At 40.8% G+C, this 17,638-nt stretch overlaps 1 protein-coding gene across 4 annotated transcripts in view; it reads right to left on the bottom strand.

The window, feature by feature from the left end:
- LOC141791337 (actin-binding LIM protein 3-like) overlaps nt 1-17,638 on the bottom strand; it is a 52,773-nt gene that overhangs the window by 11,536 nt on the left and 23,599 nt on the right. For 2 of the 4 annotated variants that reach the window (XM_074671702.1, XM_074671705.1), the window contains exons 5-14: nt 16,972-17,098; nt 16,657-16,750; nt 15,819-15,906; nt 9,908-9,966; nt 8,350-8,430; nt 7,686-7,847; nt 7,490-7,519; nt 5,626-5,737; nt 5,264-5,368; nt 1,904-1,954 (exon numbers count right to left, since the gene is read on the bottom strand). In XM_074671702.1, coding sequence (XP_074527803.1) covers nt 1,904-1,954; nt 5,264-5,368; nt 5,626-5,737; nt 7,490-7,519; nt 7,686-7,847; nt 8,350-8,430; nt 9,908-9,966; nt 15,819-15,906; nt 16,657-16,750; nt 16,972-17,098 — 909 coding nt within the window. The remainder of the gene's footprint in view (nt 1-1,903; nt 1,955-5,263; nt 5,369-5,625; nt 5,738-7,489; nt 7,520-7,685; nt 7,848-8,349; nt 8,431-9,907; nt 9,967-15,818; nt 15,907-16,656; nt 16,751-16,971; nt 17,099-17,638) is intronic. The other 2 variants (XM_074671704.1, XM_074671703.1) reach the window with 1 other exon arrangement.

The raw sequence follows: 17,638 nt of genomic DNA, 5'->3' as shown, positions 1-17,638 counted from the left end.
ACTGCATACTACCTACTGCTTTTGCATGTAGTATGTAGTATGACTGTTCTGTCGGATGTGTTTTGTAGTTTATTTTTCTGGTTTCCAGTCTCAGAAAGCGGAGCTACAGATGATGTTTTTTGCCTTTATTATAAATGTACAAAACATAATATTGGCAGATCTCGGCACTTAGTTATTTGGTTAATCATATCATAGTAGAATCAATATACTTGATTTCTTATCTTACACCAAAAGATACGTCATTTACTGAAAATAAACCTGGAAGGGATTTTTATTTTTAGAGCTGATGTAAAAACCACTTCTATAGAGGGATCATTTGTTTATGAACAACGGCAGATGCGCGCCCAAATTGGGTGCAGAGGCACTGTGGAGTATAATGGTTTGTCACACGATGTGGAGGAGTTGACCATCAAAAAACACATTTTTTAACTTAATACGGTAAAATGCTCCCAGGTTTGTGAAATAGCAGTGAGTGGACAGAAGAGATCAGCAAGTGGACAGATAATAGGTGGAAAGATGTTTTTAGCAGAGAAACTTAGCGTGTACCCAGAGAGGAAACACAACTTTCACTCGATGCTCATGACTGCATTATCCATGGACACTTATCAGACAGTGACATACCAGGATGGAAACATTGTTTCATAATATTCCCTAATTTTACTTTGGTCATAAAATCTGTTTCTGTTAATCATAATTTATAAGTTCACTCATTATTTACTGTCCATATTGAGTCCATGTTTGGTCAGAACCTCAGCCCCAAACCAACTTTTTCATTAAATAAGCAAAGTCAAATCTGTATTTTGAGTATCAGCAGTTATTATTGCTTGTTTGCAGTCAAACCTGGTTAACTGAGGTTGGATAAAGAATACACATTTAATTACACACACGCAGACGTTGCTGGTGTTTCAGTGTAAAGTGTGACCATGCTAACTGGTGACTCTCAGCTGTTGATCACTGCTGCCGTCAGCTGAAAGTCACCAGTTAGCATGGTTGCTATTAACACCGAAACACCGGTTGCGCTGTAACAGTCAAAACTTGACAGAAGTTGCCTCTATTGAGTAGTATTGTTTTTGACAGCTGTCCACAGAACAACCATACATTTTGATGCTTCTAACAGGTTGAATTTAGTGTTTAAAAAACACTAACTCATCTGAATGAATGGAGCTAAATGCTGCTTCTGCGGTCGAGATGTGTGTGCATCTTTATGCTGACGTAGCCTGATAACCCCTCTATATAATCCATGTATGGTTTAGAAAGTAAATTACTAGTTTATATGGGCTGGCATATTGAGAAATTTTCCTGGATCAGTAGGACATCTAGGGATTTTTGGTATACTGCAGGTTGGAAAACAGCCATATTCAATCTCCAGTCTGACACCATAGAGCTCTTCTATATAGAGGGAGAGAAAGTCACAAAATCAGGAAAAACTCAGAGCACACAGTAAGTCTGACTCTTCAAATAAACTATAGATCTCTACAGTACTGGAGTTTGAGTGCCCTTGCAAGTTTCAGTCTTGACAGAGCCTCTTAGACAAGGGCAAAGGCCCAATTCGTGCTCAGGCAGCTGAAAGCAAAATAAAAGATAATATTTGCAACAATCCCCCCTCAGATTTATCCAGTGGCACTCAACAAAATGGTCATTGATAAACTACAGCTGCATCCAGCCTGCACAGGCCTGCAGAGGAAACACTTTGACTTCCTGTGAGTACTTCCATTTGAGAGGAGCTGAAGAGGACGACTCAATGCTATCAGAAGCACCAGATGTGAAACAGACCGGAACTGTTATTGAGATTTAGCTCAGATCTTCTCTCTGACTGAAGACAGTACACAACCACCGGGAGCCTGACAGGGAGACGAGCAAACAAAAGGTGTAGAGAGCACAACGCTGGGAGGAATCAACTCACCTTGTCTCTTATAGATTGGGGCTTTCCTGTAGATGTTGCTTTCCTCAGAGGCTGGGAACAACAACAACAACAAATCAGAGTTACAGAAAGCAAGAGAAGGAGAGGAGAGGAGTCAGGCGTAATGTAGATTTTCTTATTCATCCCATCCTGCTGGATTAGTTGTGTACATTTACAGTCTCCTTAACCATGAAGCTGACAGCACCGGTAATAAACTACTACGGTGGAGACAGCGCCGTGCATCCAGACAGCCTGACTGACGTGCAGGGAGGTGATTAATACACAGTCACAGGCTTATTACTGGAAAGAGGAGCAGATGGCAGGGAAATAAAGAAGAGGGAGGAGAGCAGTTGAAGGGTGGAGAGGAGGCGGGATGGAGAGGAGGAAGAAAGAGACCAAGGGGAGGAAGAGGAGCAAGTTGCACCTTGGTGGAGTATTCTGTGCAGTAATTCACTTTCATAATAATTACAGTAAACTGAAAATAACTCCAGCTATTAGCTGCTTAACAAATAAGGCAAACCACATTTTAATCCCTCCAAATACTTAACAGAGCGTGTCACTAACCCTGCCAAAGTTAGAGCTTTGACTCCCAACAGGCCTTTGCAGCTAAATTTGTATGCACTCATGATATTGTGAGGCACTTTGGATAAAAGCGTCCACCAAATACATTTCGCTCCGCGTTGAGGAGCATGAAGGGAGTGCTGTCGCAGGGCTGGCAGCCGGAGAAAAGACGGGGAGAGGGAGAATCCGCAGTGAGAAATGGACTGGAGGAGAGGATGGAGGAAGACCAAGCACACAGCTTGCAGTGAAAGGAAGAGGCTTTTCAAAGTGAAGGGACAGAGAGGCTTTGATTTGATAAAATTAGGGAGTGATGGCATGTTTAAATAAACTGAACTGGGATCAGTTGTTGGATTAAAGTGCACATATGTTACACAAGAGCTGCAGATCAGTGACACAAATCACAGAAGCCTCACTGGAGAACACTGAGGAGAGAATCTACTGCACATTAAAACTGGTTTGTCCTTATTTAGACGAGTGATTGGAAATAAAAAATAGGAGATGACTTCAAAATATACTGCAAACAGTGCAGTACACTGCAAAAAACTGAAATCTTATCAAATGTTTTTGTCTTATTTTTAAGTAAAAATTATCTTATTTGACTTGATATGAGCCACATTCAACTGGTTAGACCAGAAAAATGTCTTGTTTCAAGTTATATAAAGACAAACATGAGGTCTGAATTGCTTGTAATAAGTTAAAAAAATTGCCAGAGGAATAAGAAAAAATTGCTTTGCTAACTTGAATGTCTTAATACAAGTAACTTTTATCTTGTTCCATTGGCAGATTTTTTTTACTTATTACAAGAAATTTAGACCTCACTTTTGTCTTTAAATATCTTGAAATAAGACATTTTTCTGGACTGACCAGTTATTTGTGGCTTACCGAGTTAAATAAGGCAAAAACACTTAAAATTTCAGATTTTTACAGTGCAACTGTCCATTTGGCTAATGTATCAATACATTTTCAAGTCTCAGTTTCCCCAAAACAAAAGTAAAGTTTTTCCTTTTATTGTCTTATTTAACAAATTGCTAATATAAAAAGTTCCCTCTGTTTTAAAGGTCCCATATTATGCAAAAATCACTTAATTAAGTCTTTTAGTGACATTTGTGGGTCTTTGGCTTTCCTCCCAGCCCACAAAATGTGATATTGAATCACAAAACCTGTATTTAGTAGTGCTTGTGAATGTAAAATCCTGACCTAAAACGAGCTGTTTGGATTTTGGGGATTTGCCGACGTCAGCGATTCCCTTTTTTGACCAATCAGGAGCAAGTCTGACCTGATTTGTCCACCAGAGCAGATTCCAGCAGCAGGTAGGAGAATGCCAAAGTTGAAGAGCCATCACTGCTTTGTTTTTGGCTGTAAACAGCCACATAGTTCCATCCACAAGCTCCCTATCTCAGAAGAAGAAAAGACTTAGTGGCTAGAGTTCATTTATCAAAGAAATGTGCCAGCAACACTCAGTAAAACTGTGCATGTGTGTGCTAGTCACTTTACAGCCGACTGCTTTTCCAACTTTGGACAGTACAACAGAGGGCTAGGGAATAGACTGGTTCTGAATCCAGGCGCAACCAACCATCTGCCAACAAACCTTAGACCCTGGAAATGTGAGTATTTTAAATGCTGTGTGCTGTGGAGCAGATGTAAGAGCTTTTCCTCAGTGTCCCCCCTGTCTCTGTGTTAGCTTTATGATGCTAACTTTAGCTGCAGTTAGCCTGTTGTTTTAGCCTGTAAGGTCACTGTGAACAAGCTTCTCTGTTTTCTAAACATTGTGCACTCAGAGCTCGTGGCGCCGCTCTCAGTAAACAAGGAAGAGCGGGGCAGTATCAGCGGTGGCTCATTTACATATGAAGGCCACGCCCACTAAATCAGACTGTTCTGAACAGAGGGGCTATGAGAGCCTGGAAACAATGCTGCTGTGCTTGATTTATTGGCGTTTTGGACCAAAACATGTTACTACCATTTCATGAAGACATCAATGTTCCGTATTAAACTGCAGAAAAGGAGCATAATATGGGACCTTTAAAGCAGGTAAAGGCACAAAATTCTCATGTTTCAGTTGCAGCTGTGAGAGCAGGCAGTGTGGATCTATGACCAGGATCTATGGGTTTGGGTTTTACTTCAATGAAAGCCTTAATGTCTAAAGTAAGGCCAGCCACACATTAGACGACTTTTAGATTTTAACCGATCTTAGCATTGTGGGAGACCATACACAAAAAAGGTCTGACCATTTTTTAACTTGATGATCCTTGGATCACAGACACAAAACAATTCTGCGTCTGCTGGAGCAGACATGTCATAACCCCAGTCAATGTCTGGAGTTATGATTCTCCAGACATGAAATCTCACAGAAACTTGAATGATCAAATGTGAATTCAGAAGTTAAACAGACACAGCAGAAAAAGAAGATGTGTAACTAATGCCACAAGACACTTCTCATTTTTAATCTTCCACTTGGCTCTTGGTACAGTAGGTTTATCTTTGCTGCCATGCTCATGAGGTGTAACATAAGGTTGATGACGCATCCCAATCTGCTTCTCTCATTGGTTGATGTGGATATTCATTCACAGCCTCCCAAATCTAGAATCATGATCATCAAATGCACAATATTTACAACAAGCCCTGAATGAGACCACACTCCTCAGATTAAAGTGGAAGAAAAATCTGGTCGTAAATCAGTAAAGTCGTCCAGCGTGTAGCCAGCCTACTCTCTGAGTAAACGTTTGAGGGGATGCTTGGTTTTTATTTGACGGGGGGGGATCCAGGTTAGTAAACAGGTCTGAGATCATCACCACAGATGCCTACCTGGAACATGGAAATGCTTTGGGGGTTGGAGGGTGGAGGTGGTGGGTGTGGCACACCTGGGCTCTGGCTGACTGTAATAGGGTGAACTTCTGCCACTCTCACTGCCTGCAGTCAGCGCAGCCAATCCCAGTGAGAGAAAGCACCAAAGCATGAGCAGCAGCACAGGCCGAGACACCCAACAGAAAGACACACAGATACACAACATGTATGAGGGCGTTTATATGTGTGTTTCCGGGGTGCTGCAATGAATCCTGCAGCTCCATGCTGCACCCACTCAAAGATCCACTGCAGGGACCTCATATTCTCTGTGTATAGGTGTGTGTGCAGGACGCTGTGTGTCAGTGCTTGAGTGGGCACATTACCAGGGAGATAACAATGCAGTGGGGAGCCTCCGTGGCGACTGTGTGCAGGAGAATCAGTGAAGGCGGAGCTGGAGGAACGCCTCGTTCTTAACTCAACACCATCCAAGAGATCCTGAAGGAGGGAGGGAAGGAGGAAGAGGAAGGTTGTCTTTGAGTAATGAGCTTCATTTACGAAGTGCAGTATAGACTCTTTCCAAAACTAAAATCTAATCACATCAAAAGCAGCTTAATTCTCTACATTAACCTGTGCAGCTGGAAGTTTCCTTACTGCACAGACATGTTTCTACCCACACACACACTTGTTTACACAATTATTCTTAGGAGGTGCATATGTGTGTGTGTGTGTGTTCAGAGCAGTCTGAAGGAACTCTGAGGACAACAAAGAGTTCATTTGGGGTGATATGGCAAATTACCTTCAAAGCAGAAACACTGAATGATTAGATTGACATTTTGAGATGAAATAGATATCATTTTAAATATTTTTGCCACAATGAATATAAAGATTAGTTCTATTCTAAAGTTAGTTTGCTCGATATGAGGCTTGCTAGCTTAGCATATAGATTAGGGAACTGAGTGAAATAGGTAGCATAGCTCTCAACAAGCAAATGAGATGGATCATCTTTTCCCCCTAAATTTCTCTAAAAATCTAAATATTTCACCGGGCAGAGGATACTGACGTAGTATTATGTAAGTCAAGATGAAACTTGAAAGCTGCTATGAGGAGGATCAATTCAATTGCACTCCCTCATCACCTTGTGGCCTGGAGTCTCTGTCGTGAATTACCTTCAGCAAGGGCATGTGTTTGTTTCGGAGGTAAATGGAAATCAGATCAAAACAAATTTTCTTTGTTCAAGACAACTTTTTACTGGATACACCGCGCCAAGGTAACGGACTTATCAGTACAGATACGTAGCGCTACGGTTTGAAACGTGACATCTAGCAGACGTAGCTGCTGGCTACATAGTACCGCTGTCAGTAGCCCGGTGCTCCAATGTATCTGTAGGCTAACATGACAACAAGTAAACACTGTCAGTTTGTAGGTAGGTTAGCAGCTGTTTATATTTAGCACAGCTGGCAGTCTGGTGCTCTAAGACATGTCTATAATGTGTAACGTTAGTAAATCCTGGTTAGCTATGTCCTGCCAGTCATCTTCCAAGCAGAGCTAACATAACCTCACTCTTCATTTTATTGATAGACTCTCAAGTTTGAACAGACCACTGCAGAATAACTGCTGACTGTGGGTTGGAATGAACATTATTACAAACAGTTTAGTCCCTGTGTTATAGAGTGATACAGCCCCAGCTAAAGGCTAATTAGCCTTTAGCTTGGGCTGTATCACTCTCCCGTTTATCTTTCTTCTGCTTTTCTGTCCTTTTTTGTCTGACAGTTAGGCTCCTGTGTCCACCATCACTACAAAATTAATAACAGAAATTGTTTTCAGCAGAGACAAACCCTGATCTCTGTGTTTTATCTCTTCTCTCAACTAAACTTCGTCAGCTGGCGTGGTGTTGTCATAGAGACCTAGACTTGCCGTAAATCAATCTGGTCCTGGTCAACCTGAACTGGAAGCTAAAAAGTAGCAATTTAACATAACCTGTAACCAGCAATATTAGCACTGATAATCTCATTTTAAATTGTGAATTACAGTCAGACATATATCTAGAAGGGAGACTTTTTCAGGATCACTTTCAAACTCCTCACAACCCCTTTGATACATGATGATGGCGACAAGAACCTTTAACAACAAAGTGATCCAGCATGTCCGAGTCTGGCCCCTACAAAAGCACATCTCTTAGAATCTGTGTTCTAGATGTTGCAGAAAGTTGCATCAAGATCAACTTTACTGTTGTTATACAGCACTTACATGAGAGTATGGCGACAAAGAGCCCAATGACTGAAAAAGAAAAAAAGAAAAGACTGCCATTACATAGTGAAGACAGTTTTCGTATCTTATATCTGTGTGTGTGTTTATGTGTTTGTGTGTGTGTGTGTGTGTGTGTGTGTGTGTGTGTGTGTGTGTGTGTGTGTGTGTGTGTGTGTGTGTGTGTGTGTGTGTGTACCTGTCCACAGCTGTATCGCTCCAGAGTGTCATCTGAGAAGTGTGAGTGTGCGTGGTCAGCCTGATAAGGGATGATGTCGGGCCGCTGGATGTCATATATGGCTTTGACCCTGGGCAGAGCTGCCAGCTGCTTGTAGTTCAACACGTCACCGACAGCCTTAGACTGTTGTGTGAGACAGAGGACAGAGGTAGACAGGGGGAAATTGAGTTACACATCGGACATTGGTTGGACTTGATAATTTAGAAAGGAGGATGGGCAAAAAAATCAAAAGCAGAGGACAAGACCAACAAACAGGAAACCAGATGAGAAACATACAAAAACATACAGGTACACAGAAAACAGGGGTAGGTCAACTGACAGGTGAGTGGGTGAAAAATACACATAAAGTCTTGTATGACGGGTAAAACTGTAGGAAAAATCTCTTCAGGACTAAGACATGCCAGCAGACAGACCAGCATCAGTAGAGATGTTATAAAACAGTAAGACAAAACAGGTTAACCGTAAAAAGACTGACAATGAGGTCCCCTCAAAGACGGATACAAACACCAAAATAACCTTCGGTGCGTCTGTTGCTATGGATGATGCTTTGATTGAAAGCTGGGACAGTGACAGCTAAGGACGAATCCATATGATTCTCAGCGTAACGACTGACAATGTTACTCACACAAATGAGTCTGTGAGGGGAGCCAAGCAGAGGAGAGGAGTTTGGAGGAGAAATGGACGCCGTCTCAGAGGTTCTTCTTAGCTGTTGAGGGTAAATTGTCACAGTCAATAAAAATACCAGGTAAAATAGCCACAACGTATTTCTTGATATACTATAATAATAATAACTGATGGTTTTCCCTTGCCACTGTAACTTTAACACTGCTGCAAAGTGCTTTGCTCACAGAGGGGTGAGAAAAGACTGAGTCTATGCTGCATGATTACACTGGACCTTGGTCAATTGTTGGGAAGATAAAAAGTATCCAGCCAGTTATGGAAATGAAAATTGTGTAATTAACCAAATACTGGACAGATACACTATATTGAAAGCAGTTATTGGGACTGATTTTTTCATAGCAATTATCATAGCAGAAATTGGGTATTTTGACAATTATTTGGGCAGATATTGGGTAGATATTGGGTATCTGGTCAACTATGGGGGCAGTTATCTGGTTTTTGGCCAGTAATTGGGGCAGATCTTTTATTGTTCAATTGTTTTTTTTATTACTTTTATTGTTCAATTGTTTTTATCATGTCTGCCTTTTTACTGTAAAGCACTTTGGTAGGCTGCTGGCTGTTTAAATGTGCTATAGCAATAAAGCTGACATTGACATTGACATTGACATTGAGATATTGTTTGTTTGACCTACTATTGAAGAGATATTGGTATTTGGTCACTTATCAGGGAAGAGTTGGATTTTTTGCCTGTTAACTGGAAGAAATCGGGAGAATTGAGATTGGACTCTGGAGCAATGGAAGAAGGTCGTGTGGTCTGATGAGTCCAAATTGACCCTGTTCCAGAGTGATGTGTGCATCAGGGTTAGAAGAGAGGCAGATGAAGTGATCACCCATCATGCCTAGTGCCTACTGTCCAAGCCTGTGGGGGCCGTGCTATGATCTGGGGTTGCTGCAGTCGGTCAGATCAAGGTTCAGCAACAGTCTGTGCTCAGAGAATGAGGTCAGCTGACTACCTGAATACACTGAATGACCAGGTTAGTCCATCAGTGGAGTTTTTCTTCCCTGATGGCACGGCCATATTCCAAGATGACAAAGTCAGGATTCATCGGACTCAGATTGTGACAGAGTGGTTCAGGGAGAATGAGACATCATTTTCACACATGGATTGGCCCCCACAGAGTCCAGACCTTAACCCCATTGAAAATCTTTGGGATGTGCTGGAGAAGGCTTTGTGTAGGGGTTAGACTCCACCATCATCAATGCAAGATCTTTGTGAAAAATTAATGCAATTCTGGATGAAAATAAATCTTGTGACATTGCAGAAGTGAAATATTAGAGTGTGTGACCTTTTTTTTTTGGTGGTGACTTTTCTTTTTATTGACCTGGCAGTGTATATTTACTACCTATTTTTGTCTGTTTTATTTGTTTTTTTTTTTCAGAATGCAACTATCAGTGCAGCCTGTAAACCAAAAGTGAAACATTTAAGACACCCAAGAAATCTGGGCAGACAAAAATAGAGACAGAAAGAGCAAGAAGTTGTGGGTATTTTCAGTATCACTTACCCTCAGTTTTCTCTCCAGCCGAGCTGCTTCTTTACACATGGGGTGCCAAACCTCTGAGCCTGCACAAACACACACAAAAACAGAGAGACACACACAAATTTATCTTTGTTTACTTGGTTTACTGTGGGTGAGCACTGGCCATATAGCTTTATAGCATCCTATGAAAAGTAGATCAGCATTTTAAGTATACTACATCAATCAATCAGCACACACACAGATGTTGGACATATGGCTGTTGAGGCAGTTTGTGAGGACAGATGATGTTAGTTTTCTTGTTTCCTCACAAAATTAAACAGAGGAAGGCTTTGTTTTTTGTTTCATTTCTTTAAATTTCTTTACATCCAGATGACAATAAGGGAATGACATGTTTTAATAATAAATATGCTGCATGATGCAGAATTGGCATTAAAAGATAACTGAATATGGAAAAACTTCAGAAACCTAAGTCTAAGCAGTGTTTTTGTCCCATTTTAAGTCAAAATATTATTTGATTTAGTTGTGTGCCACATTTACCTGACAAGTCCAGAAAAATGTTTTAACTCAAGATATTAAAAGAAAAAAAAAATGACGCCTGAAATAATTAAGACTAAACCCACAACTCAAGCCTTTAGAGCTGACCTGAACAATAATAAGAGAGGAGAGAGAGGATGAAGGGAAGACAGATGAGATGAATAAAGGCTATTAGATCATATTCATAACAATAAACCTCTAATGTCAGGATGTTGTATGCATGGGGATCTGATTCCAGTAATGACAGTAATATTTCCACTCTGAAGCCACACACAGGCGCACACTCACTAATTTTCCCAGACCTCAGGGCATCTCAGGCCAACTGAACGGACACAGTTAGATGATCATGATGCTAATACACAGCATATATCAACATCATAAACCTGACCAGCACACACACACACAGGCACAACACACACACAAGCACACACTCACACACACCCTTACACACCAGCACAAAAAAATCAATAGAGTAGACAGAAAGCATGCGTGGTGATTCAGTGCACCCCCGTCCCACCCACGCTCCTCGGCTCTGCAGCTGAACAGATGTATGGCCTTGGACTCTGGATCCTTTATCTCCTGCTGAGGAGAATCTAAATGCTGCAGAGGAGAGCAATTCAATCTAAAACAAAGAGCTGCAAATCACCTCTGAGGGAATTAGCTCTGATTATTTGTCACAAAACAATATTCTGAATGAGGCCTCATCTGTTTTTCATTTAGGAATAATTCTCTCTTTGCTCTTTCAATAACTTCATGCTAAATTAGCTTTATCAGAGGATGAAACCAGCCTGCCTTATCTTGCCTGCTGATATTCAAATTAATAGATGAAGGCAGTCAGTGAAAAGTAGGGAAGCAGTTTTGGCATTTGTGTATTAATCAATTTAAAATCTAAAGCACTGAAGCAGGACTTGAAATGGGTGTGGGCGCTTTGTTTTTGCTGAATCATGCAACCACAGGGCCCAGCATACAGATCAGGCGCATGTGTATTTTCAAAGATTTGTTCACTTCCTTTCACACTAGGATGCCTGTTGGCCTTGCTTTTTAACTAAAAACGGTGATGTTTGAAAAGATAAAAAGGAAAGTGAAGGTATGAAAGCGCATGAATGAAAAATCAGTTTCTTCTTGGAGGCAAGGATATTTCTCTTTGTTGCATTTAACTGGATTTTGTAAAACAGCATATTCTCTTTGGCCCCACTGATCAGCAAGATAACACATCACAAAGTTACAAGCAGTTATATTTAGAGATGCCACTGTTGCGGTGGATAAGTAGATTCAGGGTTCAAGACTCTAGATTATCATACTAGCATGTTTACATGTGGATAGCATGAAATTTCCTGCTCAAGGTCCTGTTTTAATCCAGAAAAATATCAAATAAAAACAATTTATAACTAGAAAATCACTGTGGGAGCGCAAGCATATTGTGATTCTCACACAACACTTAAGTCCTACTTTAATGTTATACTCCCTTTCAGTAGACTGTCTGCTACAATTTGGTGTTAGTTGCAGGTTTGTATGATAATTTGTTTCCTGACTGTGTTGAAAATTATGATGATCCAGTACATATTTCATATTCTGGATCTTAGTATCTAAAATATTGCCAGGATCTGGATCATACTTTTACATTTGCCAGAAATTATGGTGACCTTGTCTTGTATTGTTTTGCAAAGCAATCCGACCATTTATGGTGGGTTGTATACACATATGGTGAAAACGGCCCTATCTCACAATGATAAACAATCCTTTACAAACATCCTGGGTAAAGATGATGATCCAGATCAACTCCAAAATTTAATCACTTCTTCCTTATCCCATTTTGAACATTTCCTGAAAATTTCATAAAGATCCATTCATAACTTTTTGAGTTATGTTGTTCACAGACAGACAAAAAAAACATTTACAAGTTAACCGAGGCAGCCGAATTAAGCACTGCTTAAATACGCGAGGTAGTCCAAATACTGCACTGTAGTCTTAACAACATTTTTCCCTTCCTCAAAAACAACTATCGAGTTTAAATGGTAATCATTTTACAAAAACTATCATGATGTATAAATATTGCAGAATAATATTCCTTCTGATAAAAATATCCTTAATGTAGAAAAGCGGTTGACCTGTTTCTAATTATCAGCATCAGCAATCATCCAACTTCACCTGCTTTAAGATTAATGATTAATATCTTAAAACAGACCACACATACACACACACACAAACACACACACTCCACTTCTTATTTCCAGCATGCATCATGACATTGATTGCAAGTGCGTAAGCTACAGTGTTTCTGTGCGTGTGTGTTTGTGTGCGTGCGTGTGTGTGTGTGTGTGTGTGTGTGTGTGTGTGTGTGTGTGTGTGTGTGTGTGTGTGTGTGTGTGTGTGTGTGTGTGTGTGTGTGCTTGAGAGTTGTAATTGAGTGTGTCTCACAAGGGTGATTGCTCAGCCCTCCTACATGTCTGAAGTCATCAAAAGGAGTGAATGCAACCTTGGGGCAGCTCACTGGAGCTCAACATACACACACACACACACACACACACACACACACACACACACCCACACACACACACACACACACACACACACACACACACACACACACACACACACACACACACACACACACACACACACACACCTGCATTTATATTTAGACACACCTGAGTGTAAACATGGATTCGAGCAGATAAACGGACATACGTGAGCATGCTCCTGCAGGCGCAGATTAAAACACTCAAACATACATAGACTTCAGGTAAAATATGCAAATGTCTGGTTTTTATTGTTGGCAGAAAGCGAGCATGCAGCAGAATGCCAATGAGGGGAAACAGGAGGCTTTAACTCGTGTGGTGACTCTGGGACACTGTGTGTCAGCCACATGTTACGCTACAGTAACTCCACAGTTAATCTGGATTCAACATTCATTACATGTGTAACACAGAGAGTCTGTCTTTAAAAAGATTGTTTTGTTCTTTTTACTGTTTCAGCCTTATCTTAAAGAGACAGGCGCATACTTGTGAGGCTCTAATGTGGGGCCTGTTTACACAGCAGAATCTCCTGCAGTGTGTTTATACCCAACTGTTTTGCATTAATATCATGTTCATGAGGAAATGCAGCTTATTTGACTTTAACATATCAGATGTGCAAAGTCAGAAACTCTTTTGAATGCCAGGTCAAAGCCATATTTAACTAACAACTGTTTTCTGAGTTGGTTGAATTTGATACAAATTACTGGATGCTGGATGTCCATTCAAACTATGTGCAAATTTTCAAACTGCTACACACCTATATGTTGAATTGATCACTGAATCTGTCTGTGAACTGCTCAAGACATCTGCTCTAAAAATAGCACCAGATCTTCATGAGATCTTCCCAAGACCAAGGTAATTAGGTCCTTGCAAAAGGATCTTCTAATTGGTTCATGGTGTAAATGACTTTCAATTGGTTCCAAATATGAAACGTGCTTTACAAATAAAGCTGCCTTGCCTAGTGGTGGAACTCAGAACCTCAGTACCACCATAACCAGGCTCCACTATCATCACGCCGATATGCTTTCATATTGATCCCTTGATTGAACTCCAGGGTGTGATTTATATTGTGTTACATTGTTGTAAAAGTGGAATGTGTAAACACTCAGGAGAAGCTTCGTATACACACTCAGACATGCACTCACACAGAGAGTGTTGTTCCACATTGCTTGGGCTGCCTATACATCACATCTTCGTCCACTGTACGTGTGCTCATCCTCATCCAGAGCAGGACTGGAACATCTAGATAGCTAATGCAAGTGTGTACTACACGTTTAGGACTGTTTTGCCATTCATTTAAATTAAGGACGGAGCTTACTCTCTTTATTATTTTCAATTTAATTTATAAACAGAAGGTTAGGGATGATTGAATTTGAATCTGAGCTTATGTTGGTTTCATTCAGAAGAATATTGTCTGCAGCAGCAGAGAGTAATGGACAGAGGAGAGGCAGCTTGGGAGGTAATTGACTCAAACCTTTGTGTGTAACAAGCAAATAACAAGGGGTGTGTGTGTGTGTAACTGATTGATGTATGAGAGATCAATAATCTTAAGAAACAGTGTATTGTTGGGAGCACTCATTTATCAGACGACTGTATAGAGAGACTATCAGTCTACGTCATCATAAAGATGCACATGCAGAAGCAGCATTCAGCTCCATTCATTCAGATGAGTTAGGGTCTTTTAAACACTTAATTCAACCTGTTAGAAGCATCAAAATGTATGGATTTTCTGTGGACAGCTGTCAAAAACAATACTACGCAATGGAGGCAACTTCTGTCAAGTTTCAACCGTTACAGCATAACCGGTGTTTCAGCGTTAATAGCGACCATGCTAACTGGTGACTTCCAGCCCACGGCAGCCGTGATTAACGGCCGAGAGTCACCAGTTAACAGGGTCACACTTTACACTGATACACCAGCGACGTCTGTGTGTGTGTGTGTAATTAAATGTCTTTATCCAACCTCAGTTAACCAGGTTCGACTGCAAACAAGCAATAATAACTGCTGATACTCAAAATGCAGATTTGACTTTGTTTATTTCATGAAAAAGTTGGTTTAGGGCTGAGGCTCTGACCAAACATGGACTCAATAAGGAAAGTAAAAATGAGTAAACCTTTAAATTATGATTAACAGAAACAGATTTTATGAAATTAGGGGATATTATGAAACGATGTTCACATTCTGGTCTGTCACAGTCTGATAAGTGTCCACAGATAATGCAGTCATGAGCATTGAGTGAGAGTTGCGTTTCCTCTCTGGGTACACGCTAGGTTTCTCTGCTAAAATCTGTCTGTCTACCTAATATCTATCCACTTACTGATCTCTTTTGTTACTCACTGCTATTTCACAAACCTGGGAGCATTTTACCGTCCGTCAAAGTGATGACATTAAGTTAAAAAAAATGTGTTTTTTTGTGGTTAACGCCTCCACATCGGTTGACAAACCGTTATACTCTGCAGTGCTTCTGCACCCAAGTTGCTGATAAACAAATAATCCCTCTATACTACAAACTTTCCTAGTACACAATATATACTTTTTTCATATTTTTGGTCATTATTGTTATTATTATTATTATCATTATCATTATCATTATTACAGATAAATCCAGTGTTAGGCAAGCTACATGGAAAATGTAGTGCGCTAAGCTAGCAGTTACTCTATGTTAAATCTAATTTCTCTCCACTGAAGCTGTGACTCACAGATATGTAGCGAGCTAAGCTATGGCAATGTGGCCACAGTTGCTTTATAACCTGCTCTGTGTCACACACAAACCCAGTAACACACCCTGGATACCTGCAGAATTCAGCTGATTTAAAATATGTCAGCAGTTTATTTCTAAGCATTGTTTTATGATGTCTTGCTTTTTTTTTCTGCTTTCACCTCACCTGTAAGGTACATTTCGTCTCCTTCCAGGAACATCATGTGGCAGCGGGCACATGTGGCACAGCTGGGGTGGTAGCGCTTCCCTCCAGCCTGGAGGAGAAAGGAGATCAGTGAAGGACGTCCAGGACAGGACGCAAAAAGACAGGAGCGAAAGACAAGAAGGAGAGGAGAGGAAAGGAGAGGACAAGACAGGACAGGGGAGAAGTTAAATAAAAGAGAAGGAAGGACATGACTGGACAAATCAGGGCAGAGAGGGAGAAGAAAATACCAAGAGGGAGAGTGGAGGGGCAGAAGATGACAGGAAAAGAAAAAAATAAAGAAATAAGAGGGAATTAGGGTTAGAGGAGATGAATTAAAAAGGACAGAAGGGAAAAGAACAGGGAAGAGCAGGTTGGGAAAAGAAAGGGACTCATACTAAAAGAGTAAGAGGACATTTATTAGGCAAAGAGAAGCAACAGCAGATGACAAAAATAAGGACATGAGAACAGAGAAAAGATAACAAAAAGAAAAAAACAACAAGGAATGAAGGAAAAAGAGTGGAAACGAGAAATGGGAATGAAAAGAGAAAGTGAAGACTGCAGAGTGTTGCTTTGTTGCATTTGTGAAGCTGCTTTGTCAGTCAACACTTCAGTCATTTTAAGAGGGACAGCTGCGTTTCTTTCACAGCTTTTTATAGACCACCAACACTTTCACACGGGCACAAAAACCCACACTTTGTTTCGCAAATACACACAGGGACAAAAAATCCTGCTCTTTCTCCATCTTGTTCCCATCTGTCCACACAAACACACAGATACACACAGAATACACAAATAATCACACACAGAAAAACTGTCTCACCTCAAGTACTCTGCCGCTGATGTACCTGTTGCAGCTGTCACACCTGATCCCAAACTGAGAGTGGTAGTCCGTCTCACAGTACGGTATCCCATCCCTGCCAGGGGACAAGAAACATTAAAAGCAAAGTTAAATCTGCAGAATTCATTCAAGGTTTTTAATTTTCAAAGCCAAATTTGACAAAATGCTGTGGATGGTATCACTTATTTGAGCTTTTTAACCACTGAAACCTTAGAAGTCTGTTAGATCTTCCTCAATGTGACAATGAGCATCAAGGTGAATCAACAGTTGTGATAGCCAGAGGATCAAAACACCTACTTGCTGATGTACTCCCCTGTGAGAGCACAGCTGCATGTTCGGCACTTAAAACAGCTGACGTGCCACTGTTGCTCCAGAGCCAGCAGAGACTGACCATGTGTGATCTCTTCACCGCATCCTGCACAGTCTAAAGGAGAGGAGAGAAGAGGAGAAGAAGAAAAACACACTTTTTGACAACATCTTGAAGATTTTATGTCCTTCCTCTCTGCCCTTGCCTCCTCACTTTGCCAACCTCTCATCACTTCTCTCCTCCTTCTTTTATCCCTTCATCCTCCTGTTGAGATTGTCACACTGTCTGTGCCAGATGGAGCCACCAGAGCCAGGCTATGAGACTACCTGAAGCAGTGGGTTACCTTCTGTGTGTGTGTTTGAGAGTGTGTTTGAGAGTGTGTGTAGCTGCAGGGTACATGGCTGTCTCATACAGTTCAGCAGGTGGACAGGCAAAGTCTTGTAGTATCTGTCACCTGTAGGGGTACAGAGCATCTTGTGTTGGATGAATCAGGATTTAAGGTCAGATGAAATCACGCTGACAGATGACCCTGATACTAAATGTTTAGAGGCAAGGCTTTTTTGTTACCAGGTAAAGACACCTGCTGCAAAAGCTCACTCACTAAGATCAAAAGATTATTTGGATCATTTCTTCTTTTTCATTCATCATCGAGTTACT

Source organism: Halichoeres trimaculatus, unplaced genomic scaffold (assembly GCF_033239565.1).
Source record: "Halichoeres trimaculatus isolate MK-OKI-2021-1 unplaced genomic scaffold, fHalTri1.1 fHalTri1_scaffold_6, whole genome shotgun sequence".
Taxonomy (NCBI): domain Eukaryota; kingdom Metazoa; phylum Chordata; class Actinopteri; order Labriformes; family Labridae; genus Halichoeres; species Halichoeres trimaculatus.
Note: the sequence above shows the minus strand (reverse complement) of the source record. Positions and strands in the feature narration are given on the sequence as shown.